Here is a 16,394-nt window from a genome sequence, read left to right on the forward strand (position 1 = left end):
AATTATTTGCTGTGGGGCCAGATGGATGACACAGTAGGTGCCAGTTATTTAACTTTGACAAGAGATAGTACTCGGCTTCCATGGTCATTTGGGTTAACTGTATTTAACATGAATTATCTGTTTTGTTTTTTTGTCATGCTGTTTACCCCATACGTCTGCAAACACTGACAATATGTTGCTGCTCTACACCCACAAGGCCACAAGATCCATGTAATGTAAAAGATCTAGCAGCTGTGCCTGGATTTATAAGAGTCTAATTTCATCATTAATTATGCTGCTGCACTCCCAGATATATTTCTTTTTAAAAATCAATTCAGGGTAATAAAAAAAAAATTTCCCTCAATAGACTTAGCTCTCCCTTCCCCATTTCATATCACAAGACTTGCTTTGCTTTCATTACCTTGACCCTGTTCTTAGAGCCAAATCAAGAAGCCCTGTGTAAGATTCAAGTCAGATTGGTTGGAGCTTACACAAGGCCAACTTTTCTATCGACTATCGTTGGGGCCCTTTAAATGAATGTTTCTGCACCTATTATAGTCTTTTAAACCTGCATGCAGTAAGATGATGTGTCAGGACTTAGATCTGAACCCACAACCTCTAATACATCTAGCAGCAGCTCTTCTTGCTGAGCCACCTAAGATTCTGGACAGCATTCTGTTTGATTTGTTGGATGATCTCTCCTTGTGCCATATTTCTGATAAACTATAAACTCCTCCCATGAACTACGAACTACCTTTCCATTCCAACATATTTTAAGTCCCTTCTTCCCCTTTACTGAGTGGGTTTAGGCCTAGTGTAGCTGCCATTCATGCACACTGGTAGTATAGTGCCAGAAATGTCAAGCTATATTGCTGTTTACTGTTACACTTCAGGTGGCCCTGCTATTGTTTATGCTAACCTTGGTGTTGCGTGTTATTTTATGCTTAGCCCTTACTGTTAGCCATTTTGTATGCTAATCTGTGTTACCGCATTTGCCAATTTATTTGTATTTGCTTGGTTATCAACTTATTTATTCACAAATCATACGTACATTATTTTGCTTATAATGTCTTCTGAGTCCATAAAAGTCCTTATCCTATTCTATGCCCTAATAAAATGGGAGTTTTGTTGCCCCGGAAATGCATTGGCTGTTTTTGTTCAAATTATGAATACATAAAGGCATCTTTGGACTCTTTCACCATTTGTTTTCTGTATCCGTTGAAGGAGGTCTGTCCAAGAGCGCTCTTACCAAAGCCAGTGAGCTCACTTGCAAACATTTTGAATTGTACAAACAAGCAACTAGAAATGTGCATACAAATGGGGCAGCATTAGGTATACCGATATGAGTGCTGGTTATTTTATATATGTTGAAGAAGGGAATTAAATTAATGTATCATGCCACCCCTGTATACATGCTGCTAGAACAGCTGCTATGTCCTAAAACATCTTGAGGTCAGTAAGAGCCCTTGTGGGATGAAAAGCTTTACACTACCAAGTTTTAATACATAAATTGGTTGCAGAACATACCGCTGAACTTGCCCATGTACAAATAATTGTTGCAGTAATGTAATATAAAATGATATACTTTACAGTTATATTATGTGCACAGAATGCACTAATATGCACTGTATTCAAGAGGTCCTTTTGCTTTCTTAGTCAGGTGCAAGTGGCCATATAAATAGTCCTACATTATCAAACATGGCCATATGTACAACCTGAAAGATCATACAGGAAACAGTCCTTGTTTCAAAGGTTTCCTGTTATCTAGCATGTGTCTAGGATGAATGGCCATGTGGACAGAGCATCTTACATAATATGCATATTCCAGATTATGATGTGGCATTAAAAAAAATGCTTTTAATCTAGTGATAAAAAAAAACACAGTACTAATAATAATCTGATTGGAACTTGTTTTTTTTTCACAGATCAAACACCAACTCCAACTCGGTTCTTGAAAAACTGTGAGGAAGTGGGGTTATTCAATGAAATTGACTTGGAACAGGAGTTCAGAAGTGCACAAGAGGAAGAAAACACTAAGAGGGTAAGTGGTGTCATAAGAGTACATGTGCATATTCTATGTAGCTGTAATACAAAGGGTGCAGAATCATTTAATCTGTACAATATATGGAATAAATGTAACAGTAAATAAATTCCTAACACTGTTCTTAAGTGTATACATTAAAGTGATTGTAAAGTCTCATTTTTTTTAGTTAAAAATAACAAATTTATTTTTTACTTACCTGCTCTGTGTAGTGGTTTTGCACAGAACAGCCCAGAGCCTCCTCTTCTCTGTTCCCTCTTTGGTTCTCCTGGCCCTTCCCGCCTGTTGAGTGCTCCCACAGCAAGCAGCTTGCTATGGGGGAACCCGAGCCACAGCTCCCTGTGTACATTCTGACATGGAGCCATGGACCGGCCCCTCCCCTTTCTCTCCTCATTGGCTGATTGACTTTGCCTGACAGCAGCAGGAGCCAATGGCACCACGCTGCTGTCTCAGCCAATGATGAAGGGAGTCCCAGGCAGCTGAGACACTCCTGCAACATCGTTGGATCTAGAAGGACCTCAGGTAAGTATGAGGGGGGCTGCTGCACACAGAAAGATTTTTATCTTAATGCATAGAATGAATTAAGTAAAAATAAAAGCATGTTCTGCCTTTACAATCACTTTAAGTTCTTTGAGTCATACTTCCCAAATAAATCAAGTGTAGGTCACAGTGGAAGGAAACAAAAATGTAAGGGAACAGCATGCTACTCATATCTTAGTTTTTATTAAAATCTGATATGATAAAACAATACATAATCTGTTTCAAATTATTCGTATTTAACTGTTATAGAGCACCTACTATCTATTAGGGATGCGCTTCAGTGGGGAACCTTTCATGTTCAGGCTTTGTCTAAATGTTAAACTTTTAGCCCATCTGGCAGGGGCCTAATGTCATATATAGCAACTGTTTTTCTACCACTACTATACTGTATTTGACAGCTTCCTTCTTCCTCTGTCAATGGCTGTTAAGGAAGCAGTGGGTGACGTCACCGATTTTGTGCTTAGCAGCCAGTGATATTACCCTTTCCCACTAGTTTTCCCACAAGCCACTAAGGCTATATTTGGGAAATAGCATTGATCAAATATGACCATGGCCATATTTAGTAAATAATATCAGCCACTATCCCTCCTCTTTTGTGTACATTCCGGAAGACAGCTCCAAGTGGTGTCATTAGTACGTGGTAGTTGGCGGGTGTGGACGAGTCAACATGCTTTTTGTTTTGGCGGGTCGGTGAGCATTGTTCATCGTGATTGACATGGATCTGCATCACTGGACAATGTGATTAACAATGGATTGACTTAGTGAAAACTATACAGTACATGTCAAAAGAATCTGGTAAAATGATGAGCTTTAAATGTGTGGAATAAATACAGACTGATAAATTCAGGCAGTATATTTGATTATCCTGGCCAGTCTATAAAAATCCAGATGGCAATGTTAAAAATAACAAGCCATGTATAGCCTGGACTAATGTTCTGTGCAAAATAGGAACGTTTAGTTTAGAATAATGTTTTTAATCTTGCTACAGGTGGTTAATATATGACTCTCGTAGGACCGCTTGGAACAAACATGAACACGTGCATTGGTTTTCATTCATCCACGCCTTTGCATGCTAAAAGTAAGCCTGTAACTGGAACATGTTACATGCTTTATAATTAGAACCACATTGTTGCAGACTTCTAGAGCTAGTGCAGCTTCATATTAATTTCAGGTATTTATTCCCGTTATGCTCAGTTGTGCTCTTAAAGTGTGTCTATGGATGATTGAACTTGCTGTAAATCATTATTTGACAAAAGAGGGCTTATTACAGTAAAACGGCTTAGTATGACATTGCAGAGAAAGTTTGGTTTGTTACTATACTGTGAAATGCTTTAAAAAGTTTAGGGATTTTTTTTCAGTGATTCTATCTATCTATCTATCTATCTATCTATCTATCTATCTATCTATCTATCTATCTATCTATCTATCTATCTATCTATCTATCTATCTATCTATCTATCTATCTATCTATCTATCTATCTATCTATCTATCTATCTATCTATATAAACAATTTAAAGGATGTTCCTTAATGTTCACCTCTTGAAAAAAATAATAAATGCACATTTTTTTGCAGAAAAATGTGAATGAATGACATGGCCTTGTGGGCAGAGCTACACAAAGCCATGTTTTTTCCAAATTGTGACAGCTTGTGTGGGAAGAAGATCACTTGCCCGCTGTTACGGGAAGGGGGGATTGAAGGGAGAAGGTGCAGATGCTGGAACATGATACATGTTCCACCCTAAAAATGGGTGGAACATGTAACATATTCCAAAGGTGAATTAATCCTTTAACCAACTCCCGCCCACGGTAAAGACAAATGACGGTGGCCGGGTGGCTCTCTCATTCTGAGATGACGTCATATGACATTATCCCACTCTTGCCACACTTGCACACCTGTGGGGGACACGGCGCAACCTCAATCTCAGTAAAGAGCCAATCACAGCTGATCACATGTAAACAAGTAATTGCTGGTTATCAGCTTTCCTCACCTCACACTGACAGCGTGAGGCAAGCCGATCAGCAGGCTTTTATCCCAGGGCAGGCCTGCACAGATAGTCAGGGCACTGATAATCAGTGCCCTGATTATCAGTGCAGCGCCAACAGTGCCCATTAGTGATGCCAGTCAGTGCCCGGCAGTGATGCCAGTCAGTGCCCATCAGTGATGCCAATAAGTGCCCATTAGTGATACCAGTCAGTACCTTTAGTGCTGCCTTTCTGTGCCTAACAGTGCCACCCATCAATGCCGCCATCAGTGCCCATCAGTGCCACCTATCTGTACCACCCATCCGTGCCGCCTATCAGTGCCCATCAGTACCACCTATTAGTGCCCATTAGTGCTGCCTATCGTTGCTCATTAGTGCTGCATATCAGTGCTGCCTATAAGTGCCCATCAGTGCTGCATATTAGTGCTTCCTCATCAGAGTCACCTCATCAGTGACCTTCACTGCCATTTCATCAGTGCCACTCCCTCAGTGACGATCAGTGCAGCCTATCAGTGCTCATCAGTGCAGCCTCATCAGTGCACATCAGTGAATGAGAAAAATTACTTATTTACAACATTCTCTTACAGAAACTAAGAAAAAAGTTTTTTTTTTTTTTTCAAAATGTTAATTTTTTCATTTTTTTTAGCAAAAAATAAAAAACCCAGTGGTTATTTAATACCACAAAAAGAAAACTCTATCTGTCTCAAAAAAATTATAAAAATTTTAATTTGGGTAAAACGTTGCATTACCGCACAATTGTCATTTAAATTGCAACAGCGCTGAAAGCTAAAAATAGGCCTGAGCAGGAAGGGGGTAAAAGTGCCTGGTATTGAAGTTGGTAGCTATATTTTTCCTGCTTTCTTTCAAAAGGAAAAAAAAAATCTGTATTAGTTCACTCATAGCACCCAACTTTCAGCTATCTTAAATATGTACTGTCATTCTGACACTTTAACTGTCCTTCATATAACCCAAACACCTAACCTACTCCCAAAAATTAACACTCAACTTATCCCTCAGCACTTAACCTTAACCAATAGGCTTGCCCTAAAATTAAAGTATATCTCTATTTTAAACTTTTTTTCAGTTTTGGATAGTGTAGGAAATGGTTAGAGTCCTTGTCAAGGTTTTTATTGCTAGATTTTAGGAGAATCATGGGGCACTTAACTGTACATAAAGTTACAGATGTGAAACAAAAACAGTGAATAAATACCATGCACGATCAAAACCTCTTACAGGTATATTAAACGATTTAAAGTAACAAAGTTGCATAAAGTGCTTTGAAAGGATTGCGCTTTTTTATTACTGCAAAACAAAAGTGATGTAAAATGCAACGTTTTACAGTGGTTATCACATCAAAAGTTGCAGAGAAATCTTTCAAATGGGATCACCTAATATGGTTTTAATTATGCCCGCCCTCACTTTTTTAAAGATTTCCTCTAACTTTCTGGTGTGTCTTCCTGATGGGTCAGAGACAGTGACAAAAACCCTGACAGGAATTTAAACCATTCCCTACTCTACCCAAAACAGGAAAAAAGGACAATAGCTACACTTTATCTCTTATCACTTAACGTAATCCTAACGCTTAAGCCTATTCCTCCCCCAAACGTAACCCTTAACCTTACCCTTAGGTTTAAAACCTTAACTGTGCCTCCTATTGTAGAACTTGGATGGGAGAAGGGAATAGTGGGATACTCCAACTGGAACTATATACAGTTGATGAGGGCAACTCTAACTTGGCCTCACCAGGTAGCTTGACACTGCTTGACCGTACTGCCATGTGTATGGAAAGGATTACATTTCCTTGCTATTTCTCCAGCAATAGACTTGGTGAACTACATTATCTTCAGGATACTCTCTAGCATCCCCTTTGCTTACACTCGTCCACTGACTCTTCTAGCTGCAGGGATGGCTCCCCTCAGGTCAGGCCCCTTGACACAGGTCTGTACTCACTGTATGCAGAATCGGATCCTTCCAGTGTCTCCCTTCCAGTCAGCTTTACAGGACCTCTGGGTTCAGTTCCTCTCCAGCTCCTTAGGCACTCAGGTCGACCACCTGACGCCGCATGGCAACTTCTACAGAGGAGGAGGCAGCCGCCCCCTACCTCAGGGACTCCGCTCTCCGGCTGAAAGACCCCGAGCACATGTGCTCCTGGCATTTATACAGTATACCAGCATGCACCGAGGCACTCTCCTCTGCCAATCACCAGGGCTGTACTAAATGCCTGTGCACTCGTTTGTCAGGTTTCTTCCCACTGTCCAATATTCCTCCCTACTGGACCAGTGTGAAACATTCTGCAGACAGACTGAGGTGCACCTGAGCACATTGAGCAGACCTCATTAGCAGATCCTGCTTTCTAGTAGGCAGAGAACAATATAGATTTACCTGGCAATCCTTCTGGTAAGCAGAAAGGATCCAAAACTATACTCTCTCTCTCTAGCACCTACCTGAATGAGCACAATGCATTTTATTGTGTTGGGGGAATAGAATGTTGTCTTTGTAATTACCCATGCAAGCTGATATCAGGTGGCAATGGCATGAGTCGATTAAACAAACTTTTAAACATGACCACTACTACACTCTCTTGCATATTTTTCTTGACCATGTTTGTTCTTTAGATTAAAGTCCCTAATGAACTGAAAGCATTATATTTATATAGTGCTGATCTTCCTGAGGAAAAGTATGCTTCACACAGCTAGGAAATCAGTCAAGGTCATGGAATAGTGAATAGAATTTCCTCTTCTATTCAGATTAGGAAACCATGACTGTCCAATGTGCTCGCCAGGACTAAATAGGAAATAGCTTGAGGTAGAGCGGCTCTTTTCCTCCTTAGCGAGCATGATAAGGCTGATGGATGTGAAGTGCTTATTTGAAGTTTGGCATTGTAACTGTGACATCAAGGTTTTCTCTTGGCACAAATAGTTTTAGCCAGCACAGCAACCATATTAATTTCCTGCTCATCAAACAATGGAAACTGAAAGAGAATCAAGCAAAAATATTAATATGTTAGAATGCAAAACTATTTCAGAAAAAGTGGTTGTAAAGCCTAAACATTTTTTACCTTAATGCATTCCTTGCATTAAGGTAAAAAATGTTTAGGTGTCAGCATCCCCCCCTCACCCCCCCTTTTCTTTCTTACCTGAGTCCTCATTTGATCCCGCGCTGTGCATGTCTGCAGCTCTTTTCTCCCCTCATTTCTGGGTCTCGCTGACTTTGCCAGGGCACCGGGTGCCATTGGCTCCCAGTGCTGTCAATCAAATCCAGTGACGAGGGAGCGTGGGTGGGGCCAAGTCCCATTGTCTGTGTCAATGGAGGCAGCAGCAGGGCTCGGGTGCGAGCACACACTAATGGGCCCATGGGAAGTGGCTATCCATGGGGGCACTGGACACAGGGGAGGGGCCAGGAGTGCTGGAGGGGGACACAAAAAGAGAAGGGTTCATGGCCACTCTGTGCAATTCCATTGCACAGAGCAGGTAAGTATAGACATGTTTGTTATTTAAAAAAAAAAATTACCTTTACAATCACTTTAAAGTGGTTGTAAATCCCTACATATACCCAGTGAGGTGACTGGCCCCAGGTGATACACAGAGATGTCATATGATATCCACCCTGAATAGCAGTGCTCCCACCCAGCCGCTTTATTACTATGGGCTGGGCGGGAGGTAGGTAATATTATAGAAAAAAGAATGAGACTATGGCATTGATTTACTAAAAGCAAATAAGCTGTTCACTTTGCTAGACATTTTTACTTTGAAAAATAATTTCCTCTTAACTTGTTGAACGCGGTGAAAATTCACCTTGCAACGAATACCCAATTACTTAAAAAGCACATATTTGAATGATAGAAGTCAGCAGAGCTTCACTTCATTTACTAAGCTAAGGCTATTTTCCTTGCAAAGATAATGTAGTAATTGAACCCAAATAAAATAAAGCCACATAAAAAAATAAAAAAAATAATAGTATGGAATCACCCACATAATAAAACCATATCTAAAAAAAGCTAATAAAGAAAAGGGAAAAATAAACATAAGGCACAGATACCTAATGGTACTAAGGATCAGAACTGTGCAGTTATAGGCTATAGTCATTTTGTATTGCATAAACCAGCAAACAAACTAATATCTGTAAAATACAGAAATATAATTCACTTTTGGGACACATGATGCAAAGCAGATTGTAGAGACAAAATGCAGTATTCTGTATGAGAATAAGAAGTAGTAGGGATATCTAGGTGAGGATTATGATCTGTATAAATGCCATGAGCTGGCTGTTAATGCCTCTAAATCATATAGTAATGCTTAATAAAGTCAACTTTAAAGTGCTTTTAGGGTGGTACATTATACCTTCAAGCTTAGCCTCCAATGTCTCAGGTGCCTCCCCTAATTGCTTCAGGGTATGGGGGCAAGAATGTTCACCATAGTACAACTGGTGGACATGCCCAAAATGTAAAAGGTTTTGGATTTGGGTATATAACTTCATACATTTTATAACCCAAATGAACCTTAGAAAATCTCCATGGCAGGCTCTTTTAAACCAACCCATAGGAGGAGGAGGCACAGAGACATAGTAAAACATGAATCTCATTCATATTGCAGGTAGAAAAGATAGCAATCACTAGATCATGGAAGTCATGGAAGTCTCCTTCCATCCCATTTACACTGATAAATACTAAAGTAAAGTAAATTATGATTACTATAGAATGAGTGCAGCATGGGGAAGCCCAGAAGAAGAGACGAGGAGGCAGCTAAAGTGGAATGTGCCAGTTGTAGGTCATTCATTGATAGATATATTAATACAGATGGAGGGTCGGTTTAAAAAAAAAAGAAGAAGAGAAATGTAAATTGGTGCAGAATTATGAGTTGCAGTAAGCCTGCTCAACTGTGAAAGCAGTAACCATTAGTACAGGTACTGCTGCAACTGAAAGGGCACACAACTGGAAATTATTTAACTATACTAAAGATTTTTATCCCCTTTAAGACAGATGATGAATGCTGCATAAATCAGAATACTGAACTGAACGTGTAGCACAGAAACAAAACAACCAGAAAAGTATGGAATAAATAAAGGGTATACATTCAAGAAGGATACAGGGAGAATTACATTAAAATGAAAGACACGTGTTCTCAGTCGCTTAGAACTAATAAACTGAAAAACTTGTAAAACTATAAAGTTGTATGGTTAATGTAATAATGCTATGCTGAACATGCCTGGTAACTGCAATGGAAAACCAATGTCTGATTTTAGCTGTGGTGGAAGTTTAACACTGAAGAACGAGATACATTTTTGAGAGTTCTCACTGTAACTGGATACAGTGTAAAAAAGATGAGATGCATTGGATCTCATATATCACAAGCAGGAATGTGAGTACAACTGTATTTAAAATGTCCAGAGGTCAAAACTCACTGCTGGTAATTTGGAATATTGTCAAACAAGTGGATTAGTGTAAACTAGACATGTGCGATTAGCGCATTACGAACCGAAATTCGGACAAAATTATCGTTATTCGGAGATTCAAATGTATCAGAAATTCTAAATCACAATAGTAACAAATCTCAATGAATTCAAAATAAATTATAAGGAAACAAATTGTCTGAATTTGAATCTAAAAATGAATTTGAATTCAATTAAAAAATGAATTCAAATTTAAAAATGAATATAAAAGAATAAAACAGAATAAAATGGATTAGAAAAAAATAATAGAATAGAATATAAAAGAATAAAACAGAATAGAAAACAATAGAGTATAATAAAAGAGAATAGAATAGAATAGAATAAAAGAGAATATAATTGAAAATATTATAATAGAATAAAACAGAATAGAATAAAATAGAACAGAATAGAATATAATGGGATAAAAGAGAAGAGAATAGAAAATAAAAGAATAGACTAGAATACAATTAAATCGAATATAATATTTTGTATTCCTTTATGTTTTATTCTAGTCTATTCTATTATTTTATTTTCTATTCTATTTTTTAATTTTCTATGCTATTCTTTTTTATTCTATTTCTTTATTTTCTGTTCTATTCCATTTTATTCTATTCCATTTTATTATTTTCTATTCTATTCTAAAAAGCAGCCTAAGCAGGAATCATCATCTTATTTCACTTTTATACCTTACTGTATGTATCGCAATTCTGGAATTCAGCGGGAAAATAACAAATATACAAAAAATATTCTGAAAACGAATCATTCTAACATAATGAATATGACAAAAATAAATGATTAACGTAACGAAGGAATCTGAAACAAAATGAAATCACATCTTTAGTATACACATTATATTTTGATAAATACCAGCCTATTATCTGATTCAAATCATGCTATGTTAGTCATTCTAATCTTTGTTGGTGAAAGCAGAGGTCATGGTCAAAACAGACAGCTTACTACACCACCTGGAACAGTTATATAATGTACTGTGATTACAATTGTCGCAACTATGACCAGGCCTAAAGGGAGCAGGAGCCCATGCTGCAGATTTCTCCCCACCAAGTGTTAAGAATCCTTTTCTTCCCTGTGATCTCTAGCCTCTAACAATGGAGAAACTCAGCACTATGAGGGGAGTCATGGATTAGGCACACTACCACATCAGGAGGCTTGCTTCACATCAGATTAGAACCAATGATTTGGTGTTATATGTTAGAAAAAATAAAGAATAGGTGCAGTAACTGTCATGTGTTGCTATACAGTAAAACCTTGGATTGAGAGTAACTTGGTTTGAGAGCGTTTTTTAAAAATTGACTTGATAAACAAGCAAAGTCTTGATATACAAGTAACCTCATGTCGCAACAGAGTATATGAGTATAAAAGAGAAGAGAGACGCCTCTAAGCGTAGCAATATGGTTACATTTAATGAAGGTTCAACATTTAGCAACTCACATGGTTGATGATTAAAACAGGCACTTCTAACTATGCAGGCACCCGGGTTAAAGCTGTCCACATAGACCATCCTCTTCACCACCATTGACGTTATCCCTTCCACGCTGCGCTCCCGAGCACTTCAAGCCTCGTCTTCAGATCGCTCTTCTACAGGGTAGTCTTTCCAGTCACAACTGCAGATTGACGGCGGTGAGAGCCAGATGGTGCAGAGGATTGTCTATGTGGACAGCTTTACCCCGGATGCCTGCATTCTCAGATGTGCCTCTTTTGATAATCAACCATGTGAGTTGCTAAATGTTGAACCTTCATTAAATGTAATCATATTTCTACACTTAGAGGCGCCTCTCTTCTCTTTTTTACTTTTGTTTTGCTTCTAATCCCCTTGTGGAGGCACCATTTGTGGATGGACATTTTATGGTTACACAACCTATCACATTGCTGTAATCTTTTTATATTGACTATTTACTGAAGGACTTATGTATAAATGGTTGTGGAACGAATTAAAGGAGTTTACATTATTTCTTATGGGGAAATTTGCTTTGATATAAGAGTGCTTTGGATTACAAGCATGTTTCCAGCACGAATTATGCTCACAATCCAAGGTTTTACTGTATTAGGAATAAGGACATGATGGAGGTTAAAGTCTTGACTATACAGTGTATGTACACATTGTTTTGTTCCCCCCCCCCCCCACAAACCTATAAAGCCAGGAATAGGATGGCTTGAGATTTTTCTTGCTTGACTTCACTTGGTGTGGTGTTCAGTGGAGGCGCACTGGATTTCCTGCTCCAGACTGGGCTGCTGCAGCTGATGCCAATGCCAGCTTAGTGAAATCAAGGAAGGTAAGAAAATTCTCTGATTTATTGTTAGAGGAGGAGCAGCTCTGGAGTCCCTGATATAAGTAGGAGGGGACCCTGATGTAAGAAGGGGGGGCTCTCTGGGGTGACTCCGATATAGGGAGGGGGCTCTGGGGATCCTAATGTAAGGAGGGGGGCCTCTCTGGGGACCCTGATGTAATGAGGGAGCTCTGGGGAACCTGATGTAGGGGGGGCTCTCTGGGGACCCTGATGTAAGGAGAGGGGCTCTCTGGGGACCCTGATGTAAGGAGGGGGCTCTCTGGTGACCCTGATGTAAGGAGAGGGATCTCTGGGGACCATGAGGTAAGGAAAGGGACGCTCTGGGGACCCTGATGTAAGGAGGGGGGCACTCTGGGGACCCTAATGTAAGGAGGGGGTGCTCTGGAGACCCTGATGTAAGGAGGGGGGCTCTCTGGGGACGCTGATGTAAGGAGGGGGTGCTCTGGGGACCCTGATGTAAGGAGGGGGGCTCTCTAGGGACCTTGATGTAGGGAGGTGGGCTCTGGGGGACCATAATGTAAAGAGGGGGGCTATGGTGACCCAGAAGTAAAGAGGAGGCACTGGGGACCCTGATATATAGAGGGAATCTGGGGATCTGGATTTAAGTTTGGGGGCTCTGGGGACCTTAATATAAGAAAGGTGACTTTGGGGACCATGATATACGGTGGAAAAACTCTGGGGACTCTGATGAAAAAAGGGGGGCTCTCTGGTGACCCTAATATTAAGAGGGGGCTCTCTTAGGACCCTGATGTAAACAGGGGGCTCTGAGAACATTGATGTAGGAAGGGGGGCTCTGGGGACCCTCATGTAAGGGGGGGCTCTGGGAACCCTGATGTAAAGATGGGGCTCTGGGGACCCTGATGTAAGGAGGGGAGGATCTGGGGATCCTGATGTAAGGAGGGGGGCTCTGGTGACCCCAAAGTAAGGAGGGGGGAACTGGGGACCCTTAGACATAGAGGGGATCCTGATTTAAGGTTCAGGGCTCTGGGGATCTTGATACAAGAAAGGTGACTCTGGGGACTATGATATAAGGTGGGGAAACTCTGGGGACCCTAATGTAAGAAGGTGGGCTCTCTAGGTTCCCTGATGTAAGGAGGGGGCTCTGGGGACCCTAAAGTAAGAAGAGGGGCTCTGGGGACCCTGATATAAGGAGAGGGAGTCTCTTGTGACTCCAAAGTAAGTAGGGGGCTCTGGTAACCCCGATATATAGAGAGATAACTCTGGGAATCCTGAACTTCCGAATTTTGTGAATCCTACGAAATGTTGTATTCCTTTTTAATCCGTGGGAGCCGGTCAATCCAGAATGGCAGTATCTTTTTGGAGGTCCATCTTTATGCCCTCTGTAGAGATTAATAATCCCAGGAACTGGATGCTTTAACGCTCAAATTCACACTTTTCAGATTTGGCATATGAACCATGTTGTCGAAGATGAGCCAGCACCTTCTTTACGTGTTCCTGGTGAACCTCTAACAAAGAAGAAAAAAATCGAAATATAGTCCAGATAGACGATGACAAAATGCTGGAACGTGGCAGGGGCATTGCACAAACCAAAAGGCATCACTAGGTATTCGAAATGCCCAAATCGGGTATGGAATGCCATCATCCATTCATCCTCAGCTCGTATGCGGACCAGATTGTATGCCCCTCGGAGATCCAGTTGTGTAAAGATCGTTTCTGACCTAAGCCTTTGAAAAAGTTTGGGTACCAAAGGTAGGGGTACCTTTTTTTCCACAAAAAAGATGCCTGCTCCAGCCGTAAAGGTAGATAGAAGAATGAACCCTTTCCTCACTCTCATCAATGTAATCCTTAAGAGCTATGAGTTCAAGTTCAGATAAGGGGAAAATTCGTCCAAAAGGCACCTCGGCCCTGGGATCAGCTCAATTGGGCAATCGTAGGACCTAGGAGGAGGGAGAGTTACTGCCCCTTTCTTACTAAAGACGTCCAGAAAATCCTGATACGTAGCAGGAACAGATTTGCAAGCTTCAGGTTTAGAATCCATACATAACAGGGATGTTGGGGATTTTGTTGCCTTTATTATGTTTAAATGTGCATACCCCCCCCAATCATTGTAGTAGCATGCACCTATACACATCTAGATCCTGAGAATTATTACACAAAAGAGGTGGTTCCATCCGCAATACACATTTATTGAAAGGGTTACATAATACATATACAAATTACACACTAAACAGTATTTACAACCCATTAACATTTTAAATCCCCTGGCTTATATGATATTTACAAATTACCCACAATAGCCATATTTACAATACAATGTATGTATAAGCATGGAGTTAGGTTACCTTTTCACTTCAGGTTGGGGCATGGTGCCTGCCGTTTGTTCCCACACAAAAGAGGACAAGCATGTATACATTTTAAGTGCAGGAGATAGAGTCCATAGTTACCATCCCCATGAGAGTTTCATCCTAGTCTGCAAGAGGAGCTTTCTCTCCTTCCCACCTTCACTAATATGGATCCATCTCACCTTGCTTAGAGCCATTCTGATTGGTGTAGCAATCTTACCCTTCTCCTCCCTCTGGGCGTATCTTATTCGGGATTGGACAATTTCCCCATCCCCTATATTTTGCTTAACCCAGCCTCTCGATAGCCCTCCTCTCTGGGGGGGGGGGGGATTGATCATGCTAGGTCGGCTGATGGGCAAATTGTCCATCCCTGAACAGACAACCATCTTCATCGCATATCTAAAGAGAAAGTCTTTGAAAAGATGACAAGGGGAATGACACGGCCTATTAACACTATTGCCTTGGCCCCAGGATGTCTGGCTAACAGGAACTTAATTATAGAGTGGTACTATTCTGCATATCAGTTTCTTTTACAGTGTAAATAGCAGGCTGGCATTTCAAACAGACTTGTTAAATTGGATTAATACTACTGGTCCGACTGGTTCACACAACTTAACCTTCTACAATCATATTCATCTATGTGTTTGAAATCAAAACTCAATATCTTGAAAAATTTATATTAACACCCATCTATTTACAATTACTATAGGAGATTACACATAAACTCCTCATAAGGCAACAGGGAACATGGTTGTTCCGGTATGCAATGTTGTTTGCAGTAGGTTGAATTGAACTGAGTCTCCCGTGTAACCCATGCCTAGTATAATGGGGAACAAAAGGTGAGGCAATAGCATCTAAACATAAAAGTGCCTGGTGATTGGTAGTGGTGGTGACGGGTAACGGGATGGTCTATTGAGAGACTAATCCAGACTTGATGGCAGACCCATTGGCAAGATGAACTGAAAGCCTCCAGACCTTGGACTGTAAAGGTATCCGGTGTACAGCAGCAAAGGACAGGTCAATTAAGCAGCTGCAGGCCCCAGAGTCAATTATAGCTGGTACTTGAATAGTTCCTCCTGGAAGCTGTAACAGAACAGAGAGAGCCAGATGAGAAGAACTTGGTAGAGCTGGAGACTTGGAAGAAGAAATAGACAGGCATTTACGAAGTTTGGCTGGGTAAGTTCTCACATAGTGGCCCGGTTCCCTGCAATAAAGGCACAGATTATTCTGGCGTCTGCATTGTCGTTCCTTATTGGTAAGCGAGTAGGCCAAGCTGCATGGGTTCAGAAGAGTCATGAGCAGGCACCAAGGGTTCGAAAGAGGCTGGAGCCGGTGAATTGGCAACCCCTGGCAACATCCATACAGGACGATAAGGTCCAGCAGATCTTTAAGATCTTTCTGCGCTCTCTCAATCTCTGGTCAATCTGGATGGATCACCGAGCGAGTGTGGGACCCCCACTCAGGCTAGCTCGTCCTTTAAGGCCTCTGAAAGACCCATCCGGAACTGGCAGTGAAGCGCTGCATCGTTCCAATTTGTGTCTGTACTCCAACGCCTGAAATCGAAAACATAATCCTCGATCGCTCTGCAGCTTTGCTGGAGTGTATGGAGTGCTGCTTCTGCAGTGGCGCTTCGCTGAGGATCTTCGTAGACCTGGGCCATGTCACTGAAGAAGGTAGACAAAGTGTCTAGGGAAGAGGCCTTCTGTTCCAGAAGACGATGAGCCCATGATTGGGGTTTACCCTGCAGCAGAGAAATGACAGACCCAACTTTAATGGTTTCCAAGGAGGTGCATGGCTGTAAGGCAAAGTATAGTT

At 40.9% G+C, this 16,394-nt stretch overlaps 1 protein-coding gene across 3 annotated transcripts in view; it reads left to right on the plus strand.

The window, feature by feature from the left end:
- Positions 1-16,394, plus strand: part of CREB5 (cAMP responsive element binding protein 5) — a 593,699-nt gene that overhangs the window by 148,456 nt on the left and 428,849 nt on the right. For all 3 annotated transcript variants that reach the window (XM_082257535.1, XM_082257536.1, XM_082257537.1), the window contains exon 4: positions 1,905-2,020. In XM_082257535.1, the coding sequence (XP_082113661.1) occupies positions 1,905-2,020 (116 nt within the window). The remainder of the gene's footprint in view (positions 1-1,904; positions 2,021-16,394) is intronic.

The sequence above is a fragment of the Pelophylax lessonae genome (assembly GCF_965119305.1).
Source record: "Pelophylax lessonae genome assembly, chromosome: 5".
Lineage (NCBI taxonomy): Eukaryota > Metazoa > Chordata > Amphibia > Anura > Ranidae > Pelophylax > Pelophylax lessonae.